General features: G+C 42.9%; 1 protein-coding gene and 1 long non-coding RNA gene across 21 annotated transcripts in view; one reads left to right on the top strand and one right to left on the bottom strand.

Annotated features, from left to right (window-relative positions):
- Positions 1 to 772: 772 nt before the first annotated feature.
- LOC110365352 (uncharacterized) lies at positions 773 to 19,514 on the bottom strand. 4 transcript variants are annotated; one of them, XR_010472854.1, is made up of 3 exons: positions 19,231 to 19,514; positions 6,510 to 13,753; positions 773 to 3,619 (listed from the first exon to the last, which is right to left on the bottom strand). It is a non-coding gene; the product is annotated as an uncharacterized LOC110365352 (long non-coding RNA). The 4 variants fall into 4 exon arrangements; XR_010472850.1 differs by having other exon boundaries at positions 773 to 10,450; positions 10,543 to 13,753; positions 19,231 to 19,477; XR_010472853.1 differs by having other exon boundaries at positions 773 to 10,450; positions 10,994 to 13,753; positions 19,231 to 19,472.
- A 114-nt stretch (positions 19,515 to 19,628) lies between these two features.
- Positions 19,629 to 23,872, top strand: part of USP25 (ubiquitin specific peptidase 25) — a 396,463-nt gene continuing 392,219 nt past the window's right edge. For 16 of the 17 annotated variants that reach the window (XM_065063760.1, XM_065063673.1, XM_065063681.1 and 13 more), the window contains exon 1: positions 19,629 to 19,857. In XM_065063760.1, coding sequence (XP_064919832.1) covers positions 19,813 to 19,857 — 45 coding nt within the window. In that variant the 5' untranslated portion in view covers positions 19,629 to 19,812. The remainder of the gene's footprint in view (positions 19,858 to 23,872) is intronic. The other variant, XM_065063795.1, reaches the window with a different exon arrangement.

Here is a 23,872-nt window from a genome sequence, read left to right as displayed (position 1 = left end):
ACAACTCTTTGGGCCCGGCCATCCAGCCAGTTCTTTACCCATTGCAGAGTACACACATCTAGGCCATGAGCTGCCAGCTATTCCAGGAGGATGCTGTGGGATACAGTGTCAAAGCCTTCACTGAAGTCTAAGTACACAACACTCACAGCCTTACCCTCATCGACTAAGTGGGTCACCTTGTCATAGAAGGAGATCAGGTTGGTTGAGCAGGACCTGCCTTTCATAAACCCATGCTGACTGAACCTGATCACTTAGTTGTACTGTATGTGCTGTGTGATGGCACTCAGGGTGATCTGTTTGTTGATCTTTCCTGGCACCAAGGACAGACTAACAGGCCTCTAATTCACTGGATCTTCCTTCTGGCCCTTCTTGTAGATGGGCATCACATTTACCAGCTTCCAGTCAACTGGGACCTCCCCAGTTAGACAGGGCTGCTGATAGATAATGGAAAGTGGCTTGGTGAGCACCTCTGCCAGCTCCTTCAGCACCCTTGGATGGATCCCATCTGGCCCCATAGACTTATGTGTGTCTAAGTGGTATAGCAGGTCACCAAGCATTTCCCCTTGGATTATTGGGGCTTCACTGTGCTCCCCATCCCTGTCTTATCGCTCAGAGGGGTGTGTACCTGGAGCACAACTGCTCTTACTATTAAAGACGGAGGCAAAGAAGCCATTTAGTACCTCAGCCTTTCCCCCCCTCACCCACTAGAGGATGGAAGTGTATGTAGTAGTTTCTATTCCATATGCTTAGCAAATAAGTCCAAAGACAGATATTCACTTGAAAAATGTCCAGATTTTTATTGCTGTGCCATCTGTGCTGAACAATTCTGTACTTTCTGGTTTACATTAACAGCGTCTTGAAAACTGATGACAAAGAGAGGGGAAATAATAAGAGTTTCATTCAAAAATTATTCTTTTGGTATCTGAAATCTATACGTTTGTCAGATAATATGTATTTAAACAGGTTTAAGGAAAGTTAATACTTTAAGCAATAGTATGTATGGAAGGGCGGGCTACAGATCTGGCTGAGATGTGAATGGACCAGTCTTAACTGTGCTATTCAGGTAGTATGATGCCATATTCTCTCAGAGCTTGTCCCTGCTGTTTTGAAATTCTTCATCCATAATTTACATTTCTGTAGGTGTGAGGAAAAAACTGCATATATGTATATTGTGTGTGTGTCTAGAACAGTTTAGCAGAAACCTTAATCAAATAATCGAGATTTTTGTGAGAGATTTCTACCATGTTTTGAATGTGATGAGATTTATAGTCACCTGCACTTGCACAAGGGGCTTCCAATGTATGAGTCCAATTCTTGAAAAAGTTCTGTTTCCTGTCATGATTCTTCCTGTAGGAAGGCTGCCATAATAGATTTGTAGCTTTCGCTAAATTCAGAAAACAGTTTACATACACAGAATGGCAGTTATTTATAAAGACCTACAATAATTTTGTATGGGTTTGGGAAGGGAAGGCTAGATGTTAAATAGTTTTGAATATACAATGATTACTTCTAGTTTCAGCAAAATAGAAATAAGGAGTTGTTAAGCCTTTGTTATACCTATGAATTATATTTCTCAAAATAAGTAACAACATTGAATTGGTGTTTAAGAAAGTCTAGTGGCAATTTGAAATATCTGCAGTATTTTTTTCTGTAAGTGCATGATGGTAGTGGATAAATTTCTTTTAGAAAATCAAATTTACTGGGAAATTAATCTTTGGTTTATTTTATGTGTTTTTGGAAGTATTCTGTTTGCTGAAGATGTTGGTTTAGGTCTCTGACCTACTCCCCAGCCTTTGACCTGTCAGCGCTGCTTGTGGTAACTATAACCCCCCAGCTGTGACGTGTCGAGCGGCATCCACCAGCACCAGTCCTTGGCAATGTGCTGGTAAGTCTCTGGCGAGAGCTGCCTGCCCACGGGGCTCTAGCAGGAGCTGCATTCAGTGTCGTCTGCAAGTACAGAACGTGTGGACACTTCTGGGATTGGTGCTGTGTGACCAAGGGTAGCATGTAGCCCAGCACGGGGAGAAGGGATTCTCGCAGAGAGGCTACCTGGTGTTAACAGCCCAGATCATAATCTTGCTTGGTTGGGGGTCTTTTGTGCACAGCGGGAATTTGGATTTCCAGGTTGTTAATTATAATACTGATCATACAAGAAGATGTTTAGGAGTTAGAATGCTAGGTTTCAAGATTTTTATTTTCTTTTTCTTTCCATAAATATTGAATGGCTACGATGTCATGTTGCTGAAAACAGTCAGCATTTGGGACATAAATTACTAGTCTGTTCACTGCTTTAAAGATGAACCTGAACTATCTGGGGATGAATTGCCCAGAGTGAATTGTATGAAGCCAGCACCTGCAATATCTCTTTTCATCCTGAAGGCAGGTACTAACTCCAAACAGTTCCAGGCACCTGGTTTCAGTGCTGCAAGCTAGATAGCTCATCTCTCACAGTTCCTAGTAAAGGGCTTTCTGCTCTGAACTAAAAACACTTGGCGTCCTGCAGAAAGTCTCTGTATCTTGTCACTCTGTAGCAAAGTCTAGCTGCCTAGATATCACTTCTGGTGCATGAGTTATATACACCCTTCCTAAGAAACATCGATGTAACTCCACAATTAAAAAAACAAGGGGAATGCATTTATAAAAAAATTCAAAACTTTTGCATTTGATATATTATTCTACGCTAAGCTATATCTTTGAACAAAAAGTTTATGAAGATAAATACTTGTCTTTCTCAATGTTAACACCATGGTTACAGAGGAACCTGTCAACTGATGTTGTCTGCCCTCTCTCCCTTACTAATTTTGAAAATGCATTCTGGGAGAGGGAGAGCAGAGAAGAGAAAATTAGAAGAGAGATATGATGTATCTGCTGTGTCTGACTGCTGAGAAATAAATATATTCCATTTATTTCTCTATATGCCATATTTCAGCAAGAAAGTATTTGTTTTTCAGGTGACTACTTTTTTTATTTTGTAAAGTTTTAATTTTAAAAGTTGTTGTTATACAGGCAGTGAAGGCCCAGCCTTGCCTTGCCCTTTGATCACAGGGGAGCTAATACAGGTGGCAGGATTGGACCTGGGTGTTCCCAAATCTTGTCCTGCAGTGGCTCTGAGCTGCAACATCACCACCAGCTTCAGAGGGTGATATGCAGGACTAGCAAGTGTCGTTGGCTGACTTTACCTATGAGAAAGATGAAGAAATTATCAGCGTGTCCAGTTCTTTTCTTCCTTATTTCATCTGTATGGGCTTTCTCCACATTCTTCTGTTATAACCTTGAATCTTGCCATAGTGTTTCAGAAAGCTGTAACATATACTGTACGTTTCATATGAAAATTGTCTATCTGCTTCTAATTACAATAGCTCCTTGTTCTGCTGCCAGGAAAATAGCATCATCAGCTACTTGGATTATACATAATATTACAGAATAAAAACAACAACATAAATACACTGTTATTTTACACTGTCTTAGATACCCTTGGCAGTATGTGAGGGGTGGACTTGCATTGATGGTCTCAATTCTTCAGTGAAGGAGACTGGCTGCCAGGTCCTGGCAGGGTGCCATGCACGGATGCAGAGTACCAGTTTTCACCAGCTATCATGACTTGTCTCCTCCAGAACTGCTGCAGAAAAGGTGGTGAGTTAGGACCATCTTGTGTGCCCAGTACCTGGACCTGCAGTCTATCAGTTCAGCCACTTATTCTTAGGAATATCAGTCCATCCTTTCCCTTCCTTTACAGGTTCTCTGTCATACCTGGCTTTTGTTTTTAAAAAATATTGTAGATGATGATGTATCTGACATTTTGGGGCAAGGTCTTCTTGCTCATGCTTATACCAGGCAAATTACTAATATATGACGTTAAGTTCTGAGTAATGTTTTGTTCCACTTGTGGTTGTCAGCTGTGGGTGATAACATCTGCATTCAGACAGCACCGACTGTGCCTTTGCACTTCAAGAGTGTTTTCAGGAACATGTGCAAGTACCAGAGACCCCCTGACCTGCCAGCTGCCGTCCCCACATCTGTCTCAAGGGCTGGCCATGAGGAGCCTGTTCAGTTGTACCTCTGAGACTAGAGTTGCTCAGGCCTTTGAAGTTGTGGGCACACCTTCACCCATATCTGCATTGTCTTTCTGGCTTCACAGTTTTGGATCTACACAAAGCTAGACTTCAGAGAGGTCATCAGCAGACTTCAAAGACAATGTATGCACTGACTGATCCACTTTAGAAAATCCTCTACGTGGGCACTGACCTCCTGCATCTTTGTGCCAGACAGTTTCTGCTAAGAAGTCCCATAACTTGCTGTCCCCTTTTGCACTGCACTGCTACATCCTCTTATTTAGTTAGTACTAAACTTTTACTCAGGCAGAAGGCTCGAAGTATCTGGATCTTTAAATTTGTTGACAGATTCTTCAGTATTAATCCTTCTCATCCAAGAAAATCGCTCAGCTTTCCTACAGCAATTAAGACATAAAAAACTTCCCCGAATCTGAAACTTTGGGGGGTACAAAAGTCCGAAGGCTACTGGCTCTTTTTGAGTATAACGCTATTTTGTATGCTGTTATCAGTGTTTCTTTTTATTAACAGGTACTATGTGTTTATTTTTTTTTTCTCATTTAGCCTAGCAGCCTAATGTTTCAAGTAGGTGAGAATCTGATTTTAGTTACAGAACATTTCGTTTATTTAAAGATATTTGAAATGTTAAGTGGATGTATTGTAACTTAGTTGATGACCTCATCCTCTTTCTGTGCAATTACAGTTCTGCATAACAAAGAGAGGGCCATACGTATCCAGGGAAAACTGAATCACTTAAGCAGAAAATAAAGTCTGTCAAAACACTACATAAATGCTGTGTATGCACCTTTTTTTTTAAACTGAGCCTGGTAAACTGAGATATTTTCAGTGTATTCTGAAAGTTTAGTCCCTAGATTAAGTCAAAAAATGATCCACCACTCTTCAAGGCAGAATACAATCACAAGTCAAACAATTAGTCCTTTTAAGAAACAGTGACTATGTGCACATTGGTGATTGTTTTAGAGCTCCTTGGTTTGGCTCATCTCATGAATTTAGTTTATCTACTAAGAAATTTGCTGCATCAAGAACTTGACTGCCATCCTCCCCCCAGAGTGAGGAACCTAATGCGCTGAAGTACAGGCTGATGTAAAAAGGGTTTGAAGTTTACAGTGCTAATCAGAGCTGTGCCTGTATCCGAGAGGGGCTCTTACGGTACATTTGGCTTAGTACATGCAAAAGACCTTCAATATTTCTATTTTGTAATGAGAGCTTTAAAAAATATCCTCTCATGGAGAAAAGACGGGAAGGGAAGGGAAGGGAAGGGAAGGGAAGGGAAGGGAAGGGAAGGGAAGGGAAGGGAAGGGAAGGGAAGGGAAGGGAAGGGAAGGGAAGGGAAGGGAAGGGAAGGGAAGGGAAGGGAAGGGAAGGGAAGGGAAGGGAAGGGAAGGGAAGGGAAGGGAAGGGAAGGGAAGGGAAGGGAAGGGAAGGGAAGGGAAGGGAAGGGAAGGGAAGGGAAGGGAAGGGAAGAAGGGGCTTCTTCACATAGTGATTCCTTTCAGTGGTTCACTACTCTGCAGTGGCTCTCTAAATTGTTACGGATTTTAACATTTATTTGAGCAAAGCTGAGCTTTTTTTTTTCCCCCGGAATTTTTCATTAGGATATAAATAGATACTAGAGCAATATTAGCAAGAATATTTTTAAAGAAATAACCACTAAAGCCATTAAAAGCTTCTTGAACTAAGGTCTTACAGAATGACTGCCATCATGTTTATGCTTCTCTTCTGGGTGAACATAGGGCTGTCTAGGAACTGTAAAAGTAGGGAAAGAAATAGAAAGGTGTATGCCAAATATAGTAGATGAGATCTTTAGTGTAGCTTGTTCAGGGATTCTTTTTGTTAATGCAGTGTTATTTCTGTCAAAAATTAAATGCTTTGAAAAATACTCCAAGTTGATGTAAGTCAGAGGAAAAGGAAAACTGATAAAGCACTAAAAAAGAGTCCAGGAAAGAACATTTTGGCCATTTTTAGAAAAAAAAAAAAAAAAAATCAAAGAACCAAAAAACAATTCAGAGAAATGTGAACTCTATATAAAACTTATTGCAACTACAGAAAAATAGAATTTATTAGGTTGAAATGGGAAAAAAATGGCAGCATGAAGTTTCCTGTGAAATGGAAAACCCAGTTCCTGGCCAGGCCTGTTTAGTGACAGTTTCCTAAATCTGCAAATACTTTTGATTGATAGTTCTAAAGAGAGAGAAAATTCCTGAATGTCAACTCACAAATGCAATCAGATTAAACTCTCCCAACCCACCTGTTTACTGTAGTGGGGATGACTTGAACCTAGTGTGGAAACCCTGTTCCACTTGTTCCTCAGGAAGGTGCCTCAGCACTGAAGCCAGTCATGCCCTTCTGCGAAAGCTGGCTGGAGATATTTTCCCAAGCTATAGATATTAATGGTCTCAGACTAATTCTGCTTTTTCAAAGCCTAAGACTCTCAATTACCTGCAGTGTAGGTTGCTGTTCATTTACTGGCTGTGGACAGCTTGTGAGTTCAGGTTGACCTCTGTGTATTTTAAATTGGGTATTACCTTTGAAACAAAAAGAACGTGTCAGATGAGCTGTTACTGCGTCTCTCATTTCACCACAGACTGCCATGCTGTAGATCTCACTGGGAGTTGGACAGTGACGGCAGAATAAAGCTGGGAAATTGTATTATTTTAATGAACATCTTTGTAAGTGGAAAAAGTATCGACGGTGACAAATTGTCAAGGAAGCAGAGCCCATTCGTTAGCTCTTCTTTCTGTGTGGGAAACTGAAACATGAAGTAAAAAGGACTAGTTGCACTGTGCAAATAGTTGCTGTGCAATGCATCATGTTTTGAATATACCAACTGCTGAATATAACAACCACCAAATATAACAACCATCTAGTGGCTGTATTTCTTTTTCCTCTGGGGATTTTGATCTGTTCCCTGTAGAAGCAGATTTTTTGTGTCACATCCGTGCATTTTGCTGCACTTTGTAAGCTGAAGAAGAAACCTAGTCTGCCAAATTAATTAGCTAGAATTCTACGTAGGAGACCACGTAGGAGAGTGTAGACCTTAAGGGAGTGTTTGTCACCAAATGAACGTGTCTGTGCTAGTTCAAAATGACCTTCAAGCTACGTCTGAAATATTTCTCTGTTCAAATGAGTTACTCCTTCTTGTGGGTGGAATGAAGAATCCTGTCCTTCATCTTAATTTGTATATACTAGGTTCATGACAAAGTAACTTAGTCATATAAAGGAATGCAGATATCACCTCCCTTCTACGCCATGCAAAGCTGTTGTGAGCCAAGGAGCTGTACAGCTAGCAGACTAGTAGAACCAGGCCTGTGATGTCTACCAAAACAATCAGGTTGCAAACTCTGCACAGTCAAGTTAAAAATCTAATTATCTCTATGGGTTCTTAATCATACACGTAGAAGTTCACATTAAATTTAGAATTAATTACATTGCTCAATTCATCCATCTAAATGAACAATACTTTGCTGAATGTAGCTTTGTTTTTTATAAATATTCTGCCATTATATAGCAACTGAATATTCCTACTTCATCTTGGCTTTTGTCTGTGGGAGAGGCACTCTGAAAACTAAATACATCCAGTATTAAGCTATGTATCTAGGAAGGGCAGCAGGACAATTCTTTATAGTTTTATAATGAGATTTGTCTGTATCTGAAAAAATCTCAGCCATTCAACATTTTAACTTCAATTTTAGATTTATCTTTACATCTGTGAAAGTGAGCAACAATTGGCTCCTATATTTTACAACCTGCTACATGTGAAAAATGAGCTTTTGTGAAACTGAGTTTTACAAATACTCAGAAAATGGGAAGAAACAATGCAGAGGGAAAAAAGAAATGGGGAACAAAACATAAAGATTTTTGGCATCTAATGAAAAGGGAGAAACAAATTCTTATGAAATATGAATCTGAACACAGAAGTCTTGCTGAATCCTAAAAATGATGTGCAGTATGTTAGATCATCATTTTCCTTCCTTATTACGTCTCTCGTCCTATTAATCACCCTACACTTACCACATCTGATGTGCTCTCTCTGAGCTTATCTCTCTTCCTAATGCCCCATATGAGCTAGCAAACTTACCATGGCTTCCCTTGAAGCCCACAAGACTGGTGGCTCTGACACAGAACCACAAAACTCGGAGACCTTCTTTTGCTCCCAGCTGTCTGCAGTAACCACGGAAAGGTTTCGCCTCTACCTTGGATTTAGCAGAAGGCCACCAGACCTGAAGGTGGTGTGAACTAAATGCTCTGAACACAATGAACCAGAATTTTCCCACTGAATTATTCTGCTTGGAAATGGGAGATGTCACAGGTTTACTCCATCCATCGCACAAGTACCCCATTATGCATAACACTTGCAATTATTCCTTGAACAAAGCAGTTTACCCACACTTTCCATCCAGGGACAAGGACAGAGGCAGCCTGGCAAATGGCAGTGAGGTTGTTCCAGGCAGAGCCCTTCCAGCTGTCTGTGCCACCCCTGCCACGGCTGGCCTGGCAGGATGGAGCACCTGCACATGTCTCAGCGCAAAGTCTGCTGTCTTAGCACAAACCAGCTTTTGTCAGCACTTTAATGAAAACTGCTGGACTCTGCATCTGAGGCATGTACACGCAGCCCCAGCCAGCTGCTTTTCTGAAGAGATGTTTTCCCTTGGAAAACAAGTGGTAATGAATTGTGGAGGGCCTAGAAGCAAAAGAAAAGTAGTGGCTTAAACCACCGGTCATTTCTGTCATATGAGCAGCCAAAGACTTTTTTCTATGGGATTGCAGAAATCAATCCTTAACCCCATTTAAATATCTACAGCAGAAGGCTATTACATTCTCAACCAAGAGAAAAAATATGTGGCACGCAAGTACGGAAGGTTACAACTAAGTATTTTGTAAATCTGTCTGTAATTATGCAAAATAAATTTTATGCAAGGAGTGGCGCCACCTAAATGGCAACATAATGTATGCACACATTTAGAAAAGTCTTTTCAGACAAACTATTTTCACCATCCTGGAATAGCCCGAGTACTCAATTACAAGTTAATCTATCCTAGTAAAATGAATTCTTTAATGTTGGGAGTGGTTCTCTCATTTTTTACTAGTCACTGTATTCTTTCTACTATTCAGTGTCAAAACAGTGAAGTGCTATTACAGGAGAAGGTAGAATTACTGCCAGTATGAACTCCATATGTTGCAACATGACAGCAGTTCTGCTGCAGCTTTCCTTACAGCAAAGTAAGAAATCCAAAGTTAGGTGGCTCAGATGTTACCAAAGCTGGTTTATAGCTAGCGTTTGCTAATTTCTCACTTTAAACTCAGATTCAACCAGTAAGTTTTGTACTAGAGACAAATCCAATACTTATGGTTTTCTCCCAATTACAATATTTTCTGTGTTTCCTGATTTGTAGCACTGGTCTTGTGGTACTGGGCTGCAGTGCTTCACTGCACACCCAGAAGAAACAGGGCTGTTCCAGCCACAGCAGTTGCTGTCTGCTGTCTGCTCCTGGGCCATGATGCATCTTCTTCACGCAGTCTCGCCAGGGAGCTCGACTGAAGTCACAGCACTGTGGTCGAGGGTGCAGCTGCCTTGTAGAAGGGGAGGAGGATACAAGTCTATAGGTTGCAAGTTCGAAGCTCCCTTACCTAGTTGGTGCAATGAGCTGGCTTCTAACTGCCTGCATTTTGAAAGCTTCCTTAAAGTCCACATGAGGGGTATCTGATGTGTTGATGCTGTTGCAGTAATAGCTGTGTTAGAAGCAGAAGGTATTGCAACTTCCTAAACAGTAATTATAGCCAAGTTGATACCATCTACTTCCTTAGTTTGTCTTTTCCTGCTTTGTCATGAGGATGTCTGGCTGGAAGGGCTAGAAAAGGGAAGACACTTAAGACACTGCAACTGAAAACAGCTGGGAAGGATATGAGTACTAACTCTTGTCAAAGGCAGACTATTACCCTGCAGGCTCTGTTGCGCAGAGCCTCAGTTGGCCTTCAGTAATTCTCCTGGTCATCTGTGAAAGTCTCAGGTACGTGCCTGTCAACAGAGCGATATCATTCATGAATTAATTTTAGGTGACTCTAAAAAGAAGAAAATTCTGATGGATCAGATTAAGCGACATTGATTTCTGAGGAAATAGCTGCCTTCATGCAGGACCTTTCCAGATGAGTCCTCAAATCCATGACTGCTTGTAGCAAAATTGACTCTACAGTCTGTACAACCTGGTCTTTAAGTATGATCCCTAGATGCAAAGTTTTCCTTCCACTGAATTCCTCTAGTGAAGATCCAAACTCTCGTCATGGCACGAACTAATAGATACATCTTTTGAATCACAGAACCTCATACAAAAATGCTTGTGTATAAGATTGATCCACGGGTCTTCTCTCTGGAGAAGAGTCCCCTAGAATAGAAACCAGTTTGTCATATATCTGAAACAAAGAAACAACAAACACCCTATCATACCATATGAGATGTATTTACCTGAATTCTTACCTTATTACAAATGTACATGTGGTGGCATGGAGAATTCTGAGTCTCTTGCCCTGTTTGTCTTGCTCTGTCACTGTGTGCACAGAACTCATATTTCCAGTACAGCATCATGACTTCTCTTTGACAGGCTTTGAAGGCGTGTGTTTGCAAAGGCTCAGAGAGTGGTGGAGACACTGTGACATGTCCACCTCCCAGGCTGCATGCTGCAGAACGTCCATGCCAGTCACCTAAGCTGGTGCAGAGTGCTGGTTGCCCTCATACTGTGGCTTTTTTTCCCCACAGTTCCTTCTTGCTATTATGTCCTTCTACAGTTAACATTTTGCTATTCCTTAATACTGTTCAACTGTACTGTGTCCCAGCCTTGGTTAACAAAAATAGTGAGCCCTCAGAGTTAATAGCTCTGGCTTCATTTTCTAGATGGATCACTAAACTAAATGTATGAGACTTCACCTACCTGTAATGCTGACAAGCTACTGTTGAAAAACGTTCTTATCCATCTCGGCCTTTGTGGTTAAATAATCAGTCCCCATCCTGTTCATGTGATGAATTATTTCCTGGTCTTCATTTTGTCCATTTTTATAACAAATACTTCATTTAGGCTTTTGCCTTCGGAAGTTTTCTCGCTTCATTGATTCTCTGGAATATTATGTTCAGCTTGTTTTAAATTGCAAAGTATATGCATGTGTAGCATGCCTCCATAAAACACAGATGAACTGTTGTTCAGAGTGGCTCTTGTTGTCGATTGGTACACGATGTTTCTGATGAGACTGCTGCATCCAGGTTCTCCAAAAGCAGTATCCAATGTCACCACCTCAGTCCTGTCTCCATTTTAAGTTGTAGACTCACCCTCCCCTTCTGCAAATTAACCCTCATTTTAACTGTGCAGCGAAGTCCTAGCTAGTGTATCACTCCTCTCATTTCTGCACAAATGTTGAGTTTCTGCCACCAAAGCTTTCCCCAAGAATGGTTTTCCTTGGTAACATGTGCCAGATGTGTAACAGTGTAACAAGCTGAATAAAGTTTTACCAATGCAATACTAAAGATCATTAATGAAAGTCCCCACCGAGAAGCAAGTGCCACTGGAGATCATTTGTCAAACACTGTGACTAACACAATTTATGACTCCACCTCATCTCATCAGGCTCCCATTTATCTAATGTGTCACACTTTAAGTCTTAAGTTTCACCCCAGCTGTCCATGTTTTAACATTTAAAGGCTTTGCGTCTGCTGTGCTTGATCCTGTAGTGTTGAAGGTCACTAAGCTGACTTTACAATTAGGTGGGTTTCACTTTTATACACCAAACGTGATGAGGAAGAGTCATAGTGAAGTCTGTTGACGAGATCAGCTTTAAATGTTGCACGTATTAAATGACTTTGCTTTCAGTTGGTTGTATCAGCACAAGCGGGACTGGAAGTCTCGTTAGAATTTAAAGTGACAGATTTTGCGGTGCCAGCCATACTCTTGGAGCCCAATATTATCCTTCATGTGAACACACAGAGAGTATAGCCGCATATTCATTTGGAGGTTGTACTACAGCTGTGCCTAGAGTGCCCAATGACAACAGCCACACACTAGCCTCAGTGCTTCTCTGTGTTAATAGCAGTAAGAAGGTCTTTAAGTCCAATTTTATATTGATTGAAAACTTTATTTTTCTTTCTTTCTGGTAGGTAACCTCCCCAGCATTATTTATTAAAATGTTAACTTTTTTCATCACCCAAATGAAAACTGTGCTCAGATGAAACATGTCAAATATTGCAGGTGAAATGGTCTGCAACTCTCAACATTCTTCTGCAAAATTTAAGTGAAGAAGGCTTGTTGGTTAAAACCATGGCAAGAAAAGAAACCAAATTAATTTTTGTTTTCTCAGATGCCTTCTGATTTACAAAACTGCTATTGTTGCAGTCAGTAAATGTGGTCAGATGCCGTGGGTCACTGAATAACATGGAGAATACATTATCTTCTGCCAAAAAATATTTTACAAATAATTGTTTTCTACATACAGGTAAAAAATACAAGATGGCATGGGCCTAGCCATGCACATATGTCAATAATGTTTCACATCTACTTGAATTTTTACATATAATTTCTTACAGACAGTAACAAGATACCAAACAAACTAATGCATATTCGAGAAAATGAAGGACACGTGGTCCCATAACTGGATATAAGAGAGAGAAAATCTCTCAGACAAAACGAAATAAGCCAGCATGAAGTTCATTTTAAAGATACTACTACACCTACTACTCAGTAGTTTGTGTGATCCAAACCGAGAAGTATTAATTTTTAAAAACCTCTGGGCTGAAGGCATGAAAACTTCATGCTATAAAAATCATACAAGATCCTATTAAAATCATAAAAGTCTTCTTTATCCTCTTTGTAATTTTTTTTCCCTTGGGGAAAAAAATCTGTTATCAAGTCTTGCCATGGTCCAGTCTTTCTTTAATGTTTCTAAGGACTGAGTACAATGAACCTTGTGCTAATGCCCACCATGTTCCATAGAAGCTACCTGTCTACAGCTGGGTTGACTGAAAATGCAGATCTAAAAGGGGAAAAAAAAAAAAAAAGAAAAAAAGAGCAAACTCCCACCTAAATTTTTAGACAAATAAATGTTCATGGGTGAAGTTTCCTAAGTGCTGGGAAAGCTGTGTGTGTGCTTCCAGCCTGCCAGGGCTGAGTGCCTAGAAATGTTGCCTAAAAGGGAAGTGGTGTATTCCCCAGTTCGTCTTCCCCGAGACCACTTGAGAGCTGTGCTTTGAGCATGCTAACGGGAGTGAATCAACATGACACACAGCAGCCTTGGGTGCTTACATTTAAAAATATAGCCAGCGAGGCAGGCGGTAATGATGTTTGTTCCTTATTTAATCTCCTCGTGTTTAAAGTACTCTCCCAGGAGATGGAAGATTAGGGTGTCCTCCTACGCCATCAGGGGTTTGGTGTCAACATTTCCCTCATTCCAGAGGACTGGCCAGACAAGGAGGCTGTAGACCATGCTGTGATAAGGAAGTGGTGTGGTTGGACATGAAAAAAAATCATTCATCTTCAGCTGTGAAACGTGAATCCTTACCTAAAGGAGCTTCCCACCTGTTCAAAAGTAGCTTCCTAGTCCATAGTAGGGGTAGGATATTAGCCTCGTGCCTCTTTCAGCAATTTAGCAAGTTGTAGGTTGCTGGATGTTGTATATCCTGGCTTGCAGCATTCAAGTCGCTTCCACACCTAGGACAGGGAGCTTAGGTTACTAGCTGAGCGGTTTTGATATTACCCTGAGAACTGAATACCTGAAACCTACATGAAATAATGCACTTCAGTGGCCTGGGGCCATTCATTTCTCAGTCTTTGAGTAGCAGATTATGAGTGAGTAGACAGACACCAAAAATGGCAGAAGCAAAAAGTGTGAATTTTGTATTAGTCCCATCAGCTTTGTCTTCTAGTTTTATCTGTGGAATACAGGATCCTGATGGAGAGCAACCTTGTTTATCCACATCAGATGTAAGGTCATTGGCTAATGAAGCAATTGTTTGTCATTATTTAATTAAGGAAGAGTGCATGCATGTACTTGACTGACTGCATGTATGGGAAACTTGTCCAGGAGGTATGATAGGTTGTCATCATGGTCAATGGGCATTTGCTTGAACAGAAAGCAGGGAATGACTGAGAAAGTGAATGGAAGACAAGAATGTGAGTTTTTACTTTGAAGGCAGTTCTGCCATTTGAAAAAATATTTTAAAAGTAAAAATGAAAAAAAATTTGAATTTGCTGCAGAACTGGTTTAATTACTTTTAATTAAAAATAAGTTGTTTAAACCTTGAATATCGGAGTGTTACACAGTTGTGATATTAAAAATTACAAATGTTTGAGCTGAAATATTAGTAATAGTTTCAACATGGACCTGTTGGAACAAGTTCAGAGGGCCATGAAGATGATCAAAGGGCTGGAGCACCTTATTGCAGCCTTCCAGTATCTAAAGGGGGCCTACAAGAAAGCTGGAGAGGAAATTTTGAGAAGGGCATGTAGTGATAGAACAAGGGGTAATGGCTTTAAACTGAAAGGCAGATTTGGATTAGATATAAGGAAGGAATTTTTCACCATGAGGGTGGTGAGGCACTGGAACAGGTTGCCCAGAGAAGCTGCAGATGCCCCATTCCTGGAAGTGTTCAAGGCCGGGCTGGATGGGGTTCTGAGCAACCTGGTCTAGTGGAAGACATCTCTTCCCACAGCAGGGGGATTGGAACTAGATGGTCTTTAAAGTCCCTTCCAACACAAATCATTCTATGATTCCATGAAAATAAACATTGGAAATAACAATTAGGTGATATCTAAAACAGGGGGAGTGTTAATAATTATTTTACCTAAAAGGAAATTCAGTGGAGATAGTGATTTGTTGAGAAAAATGTTCCTTCAAATGAAGTACCTTTTCAATGACAGAAAGAAGTATTTTGGGGAAAAGTTCTGAAACTTTCTACTGCTTGATTAATGGTGGGTAATGCTTATTGGAAGGACTAGTATTCATTGCTGAGCTCTAAATTACTTTCAGCCATATAGGAAAAAATCTTTCCTGCCTCTCAGGAAAGCTGTGTGAAATATATGATCAATGGCCAAGTGTGGTCAAGAAAGTAAATAAAGTGTGAAGATGGCTAAGGTTAAATGTAAGGCACTTGAAGTAGGTTCTCAGAGAATCAATAATTTCTGTGGAATTCATGTGCAGTTATATGGACTCAGTATTCTAAATGTTGGAATTTTTATTTTGAATGTAGCGTATGACTTTTAGGAGGTATATGAATAGGCATCTACTGTCAGGAAGCAACTGGAAGGGACCTTCAATTTAAGATACTTAAACAATGGAATATGAAGTTGTGTTCTGTACAGCAACAAGAACTACCTTCTCATAATTTTAGTTTTAGATTTTTAGAACACTTTCAGACAATGATTGCTTTCTTTCCTGAGTTACAACTTTGGTTAGTTGGGGGTTTTTTTGTTCCCTTGGAGAATAACCAACATGAGCTTTTGCAAGAGCAGAAGCAATGTTAGAATGGTTACCAGTGACACAGAGGGTAATTGTCGAATTATGATTTAAATGGTGTCGTGCTTAAAAAGCTTCTTGAGTGGCAGTGGTTTTGTTTCAGGTGACTGAACTGCAAAGCAAAAAGGCCTGAGTAAAAGTGCTCCAAAATGGGTTTTATAAACTCTTCCCTAGGGTTAATTACAGAAGCTGTACATTTGTAGTATTTACAGCACTTTTTTAAAGCAGTGCATTCCCATGGCCAATACATCAGGTTACACATTTGGGAAAAGAAAACCAAGAAGTCCCAACTTGTACTTCCCCAGCTCTAACCAATGCAGCCACAGTATAATTAAAGCCCTAAATAAATTATGCACTTAATTAAAAACAAAAACTAGCCTATTGAAAGCGGAGGGAAATAATGAGCTATTTCTTGTCGTGCACAATCTTTGTATAATACATAATAAAACATGTGCTAAAGCGTTTTGTGGTTGGCTGGTGTCTTGTTTTCTCTTTACAAAAATGGGAAGGCAAGGAGCTCACTGAGCAGGAGCAGGGTTTGCATCTGACAGGCAGTCTGCAGACCAGAAAGGCACGATCACTTACTGATTTAAGCAATAGGTGAAACAAAGCTCAACGAGTATCATCACTGAGCCCGTGTCACCCTCTCTTTTGGGCCGGCACAGCTGTTTGTACAGCCGGTCAGTGAACCATTTTGGGGAACTGATCTAGCAGAAGAAAACAACCGTTTCTAGGGGGGAGGGGAGGCTGTGGTTGTATTTCAGGTGGATCTCTTCCCCAGCACTGCTGGTGAGGAGACCATGCCAACAGGGGACCATGCTGAGGGGACCAAGCAGATGGAGGCAGAGGTTGTGCAACATGTTGCCAAATGTTTAACAAGCAAACCCTGTAATATTGTTAAAAGGTGAGGTGCAACTGAGGGGTAATATTATAAACTTTAGGGAAAATATGTATAGCTACATCTTATAGTATTTAAGATATTAAAGGTACATTAAGGCACATTGGCCAACTTGTAACAAACAATTTAAACAACAGGAAGGGATAGAAAAAGAGAAATAGATTTCAGCTTGAGACTCATAAGCAGATGTCATCACGCAGCCTCTGATCATCACTTCCTTCTGTGCACCAGTACCATCAATAAGACTAGCAAGAAAATGCTGGCATCTCTGAACATGTGACAGCTAAAAGATCATTGCAGACTAGTGACAGGAACTCAGAAATTTAAGACTGTGGGCTTTTTGTTAAGGTAGCAGGTCTCAGAAACAATACTTTACGGGTACTGCTCTGTAGGAGATCATACAACACCACACAGTGAAAAAAAGCAAGTATCCTATATGGTTCTTTTTGTGCTGTACCAGTGTAGGTGTGACAGCTTTTGGACCTTGAGTTAATATGACAAACTCTCTGTGAGGGTCGCACAAAATTCATCTGGGCTCCAGTCAATGGGATTGGAAGGCAGTAAAAGGAGGAGCGGTAAAACGAAGAAAACTACATTTTTAATTTCTTCTGAAACTATAGTTCCTTAACATATTATAAACACTTAAGAATACTAATATCATCACTAGCTCTTTCTAAATTGTAGCTCTCACAAAATTGTTAGCGTTTTCTGGCAGGGTACAAATTCCAGTCTTGTGCTTAATGTACTTTGTATAGAGCCTGTGCTGCGAGCAGAATATGAAACTCCATTCCATCTCATTTTCAGCAACATCATATGTACAACAGAATCCTAATTTGCATGGCTATGGTTCAGATGATGTCAGTATTCCAATGATAAATCCCTGTCTCAGGAATGGATTGCGCATCCTTTTTTTTTATTTTAAAGAAAGTGAGGAAGGGGAGGAGGGTTATAAGGGCATAATTTTGGGGCTGGAGGGGAGAAGGAAAGGAATTTAATGGAAGATGATACTTTCTCACTCTACCCTGATTTGAGGTGAATTGGACAAAAAGTAAAATTTATTTCCAACAGTTTACTTTTGGACACATTGTATCTGTCAGGGAAGCTATTCCATTGAGTTAAATAAAACTGAGAAAAGACTTCAAAAAATATTACAAGACTAATGTATTTTTTAAATGTTGCATCAAAGCAAATATTTTCAAATACTATAAACAATGAATAGCTTTGATGGAAATTATCTGAACACAAATAGTGTAGCATATGTCAAAAACATGGTGTAGAAGCTGTAAAATTGTATGAGAAAAAGCATCACAATATATTGGAAGAGAAGGACACGGGAACTGGTCGAGCACTCTGGTGCAGCAGTACAACAGAAAACTTTTCTTAAAAAGACCCCAAAGTAGTACTCTTATATTTCTCACACATAGCCATCAGTCTGAGCAGAGATAATTTCTATGCTTATCAATAGAATGGTAATTGGTGAGCCATTTGTTATCTAATTATATTATCTACATAGTTGTAGATTCTTGTATTTTGCACAATACATTATTTGGGAACATTAATTTTAAAAATTGCCTTGTATATTGCAGCATAAAAGGCAAAAAACCCAACCTGATACAATCTATGAGCAACAAAGCTTAAAAGAGCAAATACTGATAAAATTGCAACATCTCCTGCACAGAAACTCCAATGAAATAGGGCAGTGTCTGCAGGTTGTCACCAGCTGTGCAAAAATTAGTGTTTCACTTTAAGTCTAAGATTCTGCAGTGATGTTACTACCTGATGCTACTTCATATTTTTTTTTAAAGATTCATTCTCTACTGTGGAGAGAGGAAGGAATTGAATTAGAGAGTCATAAATGCTAAGGCTCTGTGTGATTGCCAAGCAGTAGTCATAGTTCTGTTGCATTAGGCCCCCAGCTCATGAATTTTAGGTACTTGGGAATATCAGAACCGTGCTGCTCTCTTCAGCTTTTGCTATAGACCAAGCTTCACTAGCTTGAGAAACCTGGCTGGGACTCGGCTACAATTTACCGTGCAGGCACCCAAACTATGGACGGGATTCCTTTGCTGCCCTTCACCTGCTGCAGTTCAAATAATTTCATAGGACCCAGCACCACCGGGACTTCCCAGCGCTGGCTTTCCCCCGCTTATGCTGGTGCCCTAAGCCGAGCCCTTTCCCTCCCTTTCCTTGACTCGACAGAGCGGAGTGACAGAGGGACGGTCACTTTCCTAAAACCGTTTACCTGCGTTGCTAAAATTCACTGTAGGTTGCGCGACCTGAAACCCTGCCCATGTTTTAATCAGCAGTGAAATAGTTAAGGACGTTCCCATTTCATTTGACTACTGAATATCATCACCTCGCCGCTCTCCCGGCTAAACCTAAGCAGGGAGGGGAAGATCTGCAACTTTAAGTGCCATTCAGTGCAAAGGCTTGTTGTCGATACAAGCAGCCAGCGCTGGAATTGATCAGAAATTTCCTTCAAAACCCCTGGAAATCGCCTGGTTTTTGAAGCCGAAATACAGCTGACGACTGTCAGACTGGGCTGGCTCCCACTCGGCTCCCACGCCCAGGGAGAAACCTGCAGCCTGACCCACGCACTCCCGGGCCGGGGTGCCGCTCCTCGGAGCCAGGGACGTGCTCTCGGTTCCGCCGCCGCCGCGGCCCGACCGCGGTTCCCTCGGGCAGCCGCGGGGAAACTTCGCTTTTCCTCGGGACGCAGCGCGGCGGGGCTGCCCCTGCCCGGGGCGGAGGGGAGGGGAGGGGAGCCGCACCTACCGCAGGACGCGGGGTCCTTCCTGGCAGAGCGGCCCGGGGCGCTTAAGGGCTCGGTAGGGCCGGGCCGCTCCCGCTGGGGCGAAGGCCGGGCCGGCGCTGTCCCGCGGGGGCTAACACCGCTACCAAGATGGAGGCGGCCGGTGTAAATACGGCGGGAAAGGGGCAGGGCAGCGGCGGCCCTGCCGGCGGCCAGCGAGGGGGGCTGGGGACGGCCGGGGGCTCCGCCCGGGGCAGGTGCGCGGGGCGGCGCCGCCGAGGAGCCGTTGTCGGGCGGTGGCGGCGCGGGCCGAGCCGAGGGTGGGGCCGGCGGCGCGCTGGGCGCCCCGGGCACGCTGGGCGGTGGCGGCCGCGCTGGGAGTGACAGCGGGGTCTGAGCTGATCCGCGCTGCCCCCATGGCGGCCGCCCGCCTCGGCGGCCCGCCCGCCTGGCGGTGACTCGGGCTCCCCCTCCCGCCCCTCCTCCTCCTCCTCTGCCGCCGCCTCCTGCTCCGCTCGCCCAGCCTGGGCCCGGCCCAGCCGCTGCCGCACGGCGCCGCCGCCGCCCGCCGAGCCCGGGGCGCAGCCGGGAGCCGCGTGGGGGCCATGACGGTGGAACAGAACGTGCTGCAGCCCGGCGGCGCCGCCAAGGTGAGACACCGGTCCGGCCCGCGACCCTGCGCCAGGGCCCGGCCTGGGAGCCGGCTGCGCGCCCCTCGCCGCGTCCCTGCCGCCCCGCCGGCCTCGCTCGGGCCTGGCCCCCAACCCCCTCCCGCAGCCGCTCCTTTGCTGTGCGGCTCTGGCTGCTGCCCCGGCGCCCGGTCCTCGCCCTGCCGGTAACTTTTCCCCCTTGCAACGGGGGCGCAGCCTCCCCCCCAAGCTGTCTCCCGGGCCCGTGGGAAGCTTCTCCTGACTAGGGGGGGGGCGGCCTTCCCTGCGCCGCGGCCTCTCCCTGTCCCCGTCGCTCCAGCCCCGGGCTGGGGCCAGGGCGACTGCGAAGCCGCCTCGGGGTTGTTGGGGGGGTGCGGCGGGGCCGGGCGCAGCGCTGGGCGCGGCCGGGCAGCGGGGCCGCTGTGACCGTGGCTGCGGCTCACCCCCTCCTCCGGTCTGGCTCCTTCCCCTCAGCGCTCCTCGCCTCGGGAGAGACCCGCCACTCCCCGGGCTGCGACGGCGCCGGGGCCCTGGGCGGTCGGGCCTGTTGCACTGACAGAGCTGCTGGGCAGAGCGGCAGGACGGGGAGCAGCGTGTCGGTGAGGACCGGCAGGTCCTGCCTGAGCCCCCGGCGTGAGCCCGGGGCCGGAGGGAGATGCTGTACATGGCACGGCATGACCCTGCAGCGCCGGCATCCCTGCCCGCCTGCTAAAGGTGAACGCTATTTCCAGCGTGTGACATACGGCTGGCTGCGACGCTCTTGCCCGAGTAAAAAAGTGCTGGGTTTGGGGACTGGTATTAATGTGCATCGTGAAATGTGGTTAAGGGAACGACAGTGTTCATGAATCTCAGTGCGTACCAGGAGTTGCTGGGAAATGTTTCTTTGTAACAAAAAAAAAATTGAAACCTTCAACAGCTCTTCCTTGCTTGAAGTGAACTGAATTGGCAAGAGAAAAATCTAAAATCAAATCACAGTGCTTTAAAAATTGTTTGGTTTTTTGTTTTTTTTTTTTTTTTTTAAGGGTAACTTGCTGGTTATTGGAACTGTTCTGGTTAGCAATGTGACTGCCTTCTCTTCCTTGTGTGGTGATTTTTTTTATGGCATGTGATGCTTTTATGAGAGGATAAATGTATATTTGCTTTGGTGCAGTCAGTGTGGAAGTTTAATGGCTCCAGTCCTTACAGTGGATAGTGGGAATGCCGTGATTAAGGTATAATTGGTTCAATTTACATTCAAGAAGCTCATTTGGAGGGAGAGGCATGCATCTCGAAATTCTACTATCATAGTTGGAAGTAGTTAGCAGTGACTTTGGCCGCTTCAGCAGGAAGGCAAGGCCTGAATTTTGTCTCTTCATTCCTCAGTCAGTAGTGTTGAGGTGTGTGCTAGCAGGCTGATGTAGCAGGCTTTTCCTCCCAGGTCCCATGCTACCTGGGTCTTCTGTGTTGAACAACTTGATTTGGTGCTGCTGTGTCACCTGACAAGTTTCATGAATGAGGTTATCTTTTACAGAACCTCGTGTTGATGTTTTACTTAAATATCCCTTAATTATTGTATCAGATACTCTGTTATGTCATACCTGGTGTATGGTGGTCAGAGCTGGCTGTTTGTACTTTCTGTCAGTAACATGTAAGAAGAAATATTACAGTTTTCAGCTGAACTACTGCTTGCAGCCCAGTAGTTCGGGATTACTTTAGTTGTAAATCGAGGATAAACTTAAAGGGTGGTTGGTAGTGGTAGATCACCTGGTAATCCTTACTGCTGTAAAAAGTGAAATTAGCAATAATTCTAATGTTGACAAAGCATCTAGAGAAACTGTATAAAACAATTTTTCCATGGTATGGATTTTCTTTTTTATTTCTGTTGAATCATCTGATTGTTATCTGAAACTCCTTGTTACCTACTTTATCCCTAGTTGCATGCTGGGGCGGGGAGCAGGTCAATCTTGAGAATATTTTGAAAAAAAATATTATTTGACTCCAAAGTGAGTGTCTCATTGCTTATTCAGACTAATGAATTGCTAACTGGATGGCAAACTTTAACATTGTTCAGCTTATTTGCATATAAGAAGAAAAATTGTAAAGGTACAGTGAGCTGATGCATGGTTGAAAGCTGAAGAAGCTACCGTACCACTAACTCGTCATCTTCCCTCAAAAGAAGAAAATCCCATGCTCCATGAATAGTGAGAGTTTGTTCTGGGGACCTCGAAGTTTTTCATTATTGTTTTTTGTTAGTGTGAAGAAACCACATACAAGCAGAAATATATTTGCTTTTCAAGACAGATGCCTGAGTTACCAACATACCTTATTCAGAGCTGTGGTTCTTAACATTGTTCATCAGATGTTTTCTTACTATTGTGCAGGATTGTGTGTCAAAACTTCAGCATTACTTGGAGGTTTGTATTAATAAATGCTCTAATACAAAGAGCCCATTTCCCACTGAAGCTATCTTTATTTTATTGTGTAGTTAAAGCATCTGGATCGGGTCAAAAGAAATTTTTTTTCTTTCATGTTTACTGGTCATCTTGACTCCTAGTTAAAACTTGTAATTTATCTCCTGAAGCAAATAATTAATTGTCTTACTGTTGTTGCTCACAGGTCTTATGTGCTTCCCTAATGTTGTTAGGTATCTGTTGGTTATCTGTAATGTTCATGTTAAGACTGAAGCATGTGAATAAAGGTAAATGGCCTGAGAAGTTTAAAAATAAGTAGCTTCTGATTTTGCCCTGTCTGTATTTCCATCCAGTACAATACTTTTTGTCAGGCATTTTGCTGCTGAAGAGCTAAGGCATGTGCTTTGCAGGATACCCCATACTTCAGGCAGTCCTGCACCACTGCCACGGGGGCAGCTTGTGCTGGTGCATGTGTATGTTGATTTACTTTATTTTTTCTCTCCCTGAGACCATCCAAGGCTGCCCCTTGTGCTGTGCAGACTCTTCCCTTGGCCAGTGTCCTTTATGCAGCGGGTTTGGCAATGGGGGTGGGTGAATGGTGATATTTCTAGTAATTGGAAAAAATGATCCGGAGAGGTCATACATGTTTCAGCAGTGTGTCAGCTCTAACTAATAATTATCATGATGGTCGTCTCAGAACAACAGACTGAAGGAACTGGGTTTTAAAGAGTGGTATTTAGCTGGCCTCTCAGCAATGTGTATTATCAATTCTGCTGCTTCTGGATGGAGGCTGAGTGTTGGTTGATACATGGATTTAAAGTCTGTTCTATCTGTCCTTTGGTTTCCCACACCCACTGTTATTTCAGACCCGTAATTCAGCAACACGTTGCCAGTGTAATCACAGAAACAGTAGAATAAAGTCAGGTGTGTCAGGTCCGCCCATTTTTTATAAAAATAAGCACAAACCTTTAAGGATATTTACCACTTGAAATAATGCATGGCGCTAAGCAAGGTCTAATACTATTTACTTCCTCTCTTTTGCTCTTTTTCGAGGTAGTAAGGAAGAAATTGTACTAGCACATGTGTGTGCTTCTGCTCTGCTCATCCCATGCATTTCATGTACATATTACTGAAAGATTTTAGCTAATAATATGGTACTGACTGGTTTTCTTTCCTGAAAGCAATAGCCATTAACTTCTTAATGCTGCACTAGGTCATATAGAAGATGATAGTCATATGCCCCCAACAATGGAAATAGAGGTTGATGTAGTGCTGGATGGCAAGAGATGGTCACATGGATTATCCACTTGTGACTTGCTACACAAGCGCAGTATTTTGGAAGTTGTTCTGGTATTTTTTTCATCTTGATAGGTGGCACCCTTCCAAGGATACGTTTATGTAGTCTTCATGTTTTGATCAGTTGAGTTCAGGGTTGTCTGACCCACTGTTTGCCTGGTGGATCCAAGAGGCTGCAGGCTCCTGCTCTTGCCTGTGACCCAAACGAAGGCATCCTACTGTCCCTCAGAAATGCACCCCAGGTCACGTAATGGGGCTTGGGGTACTTATCTCCCCATGAATGGGCTGCCTGTGTTTGGGCTGCGTGGCAGGCGGGCTGCTTGTGTGAT

Source organism: Columba livia, chromosome 1 (genome assembly GCF_036013475.1).
Source record: "Columba livia isolate bColLiv1 breed racing homer chromosome 1, bColLiv1.pat.W.v2, whole genome shotgun sequence".
Lineage (NCBI taxonomy): Eukaryota > Metazoa > Chordata > Aves > Columbiformes > Columbidae > Columba > Columba livia.
Note: the sequence above shows the minus strand (reverse complement) of the source record. Positions and strands in the feature narration are given on the sequence as shown.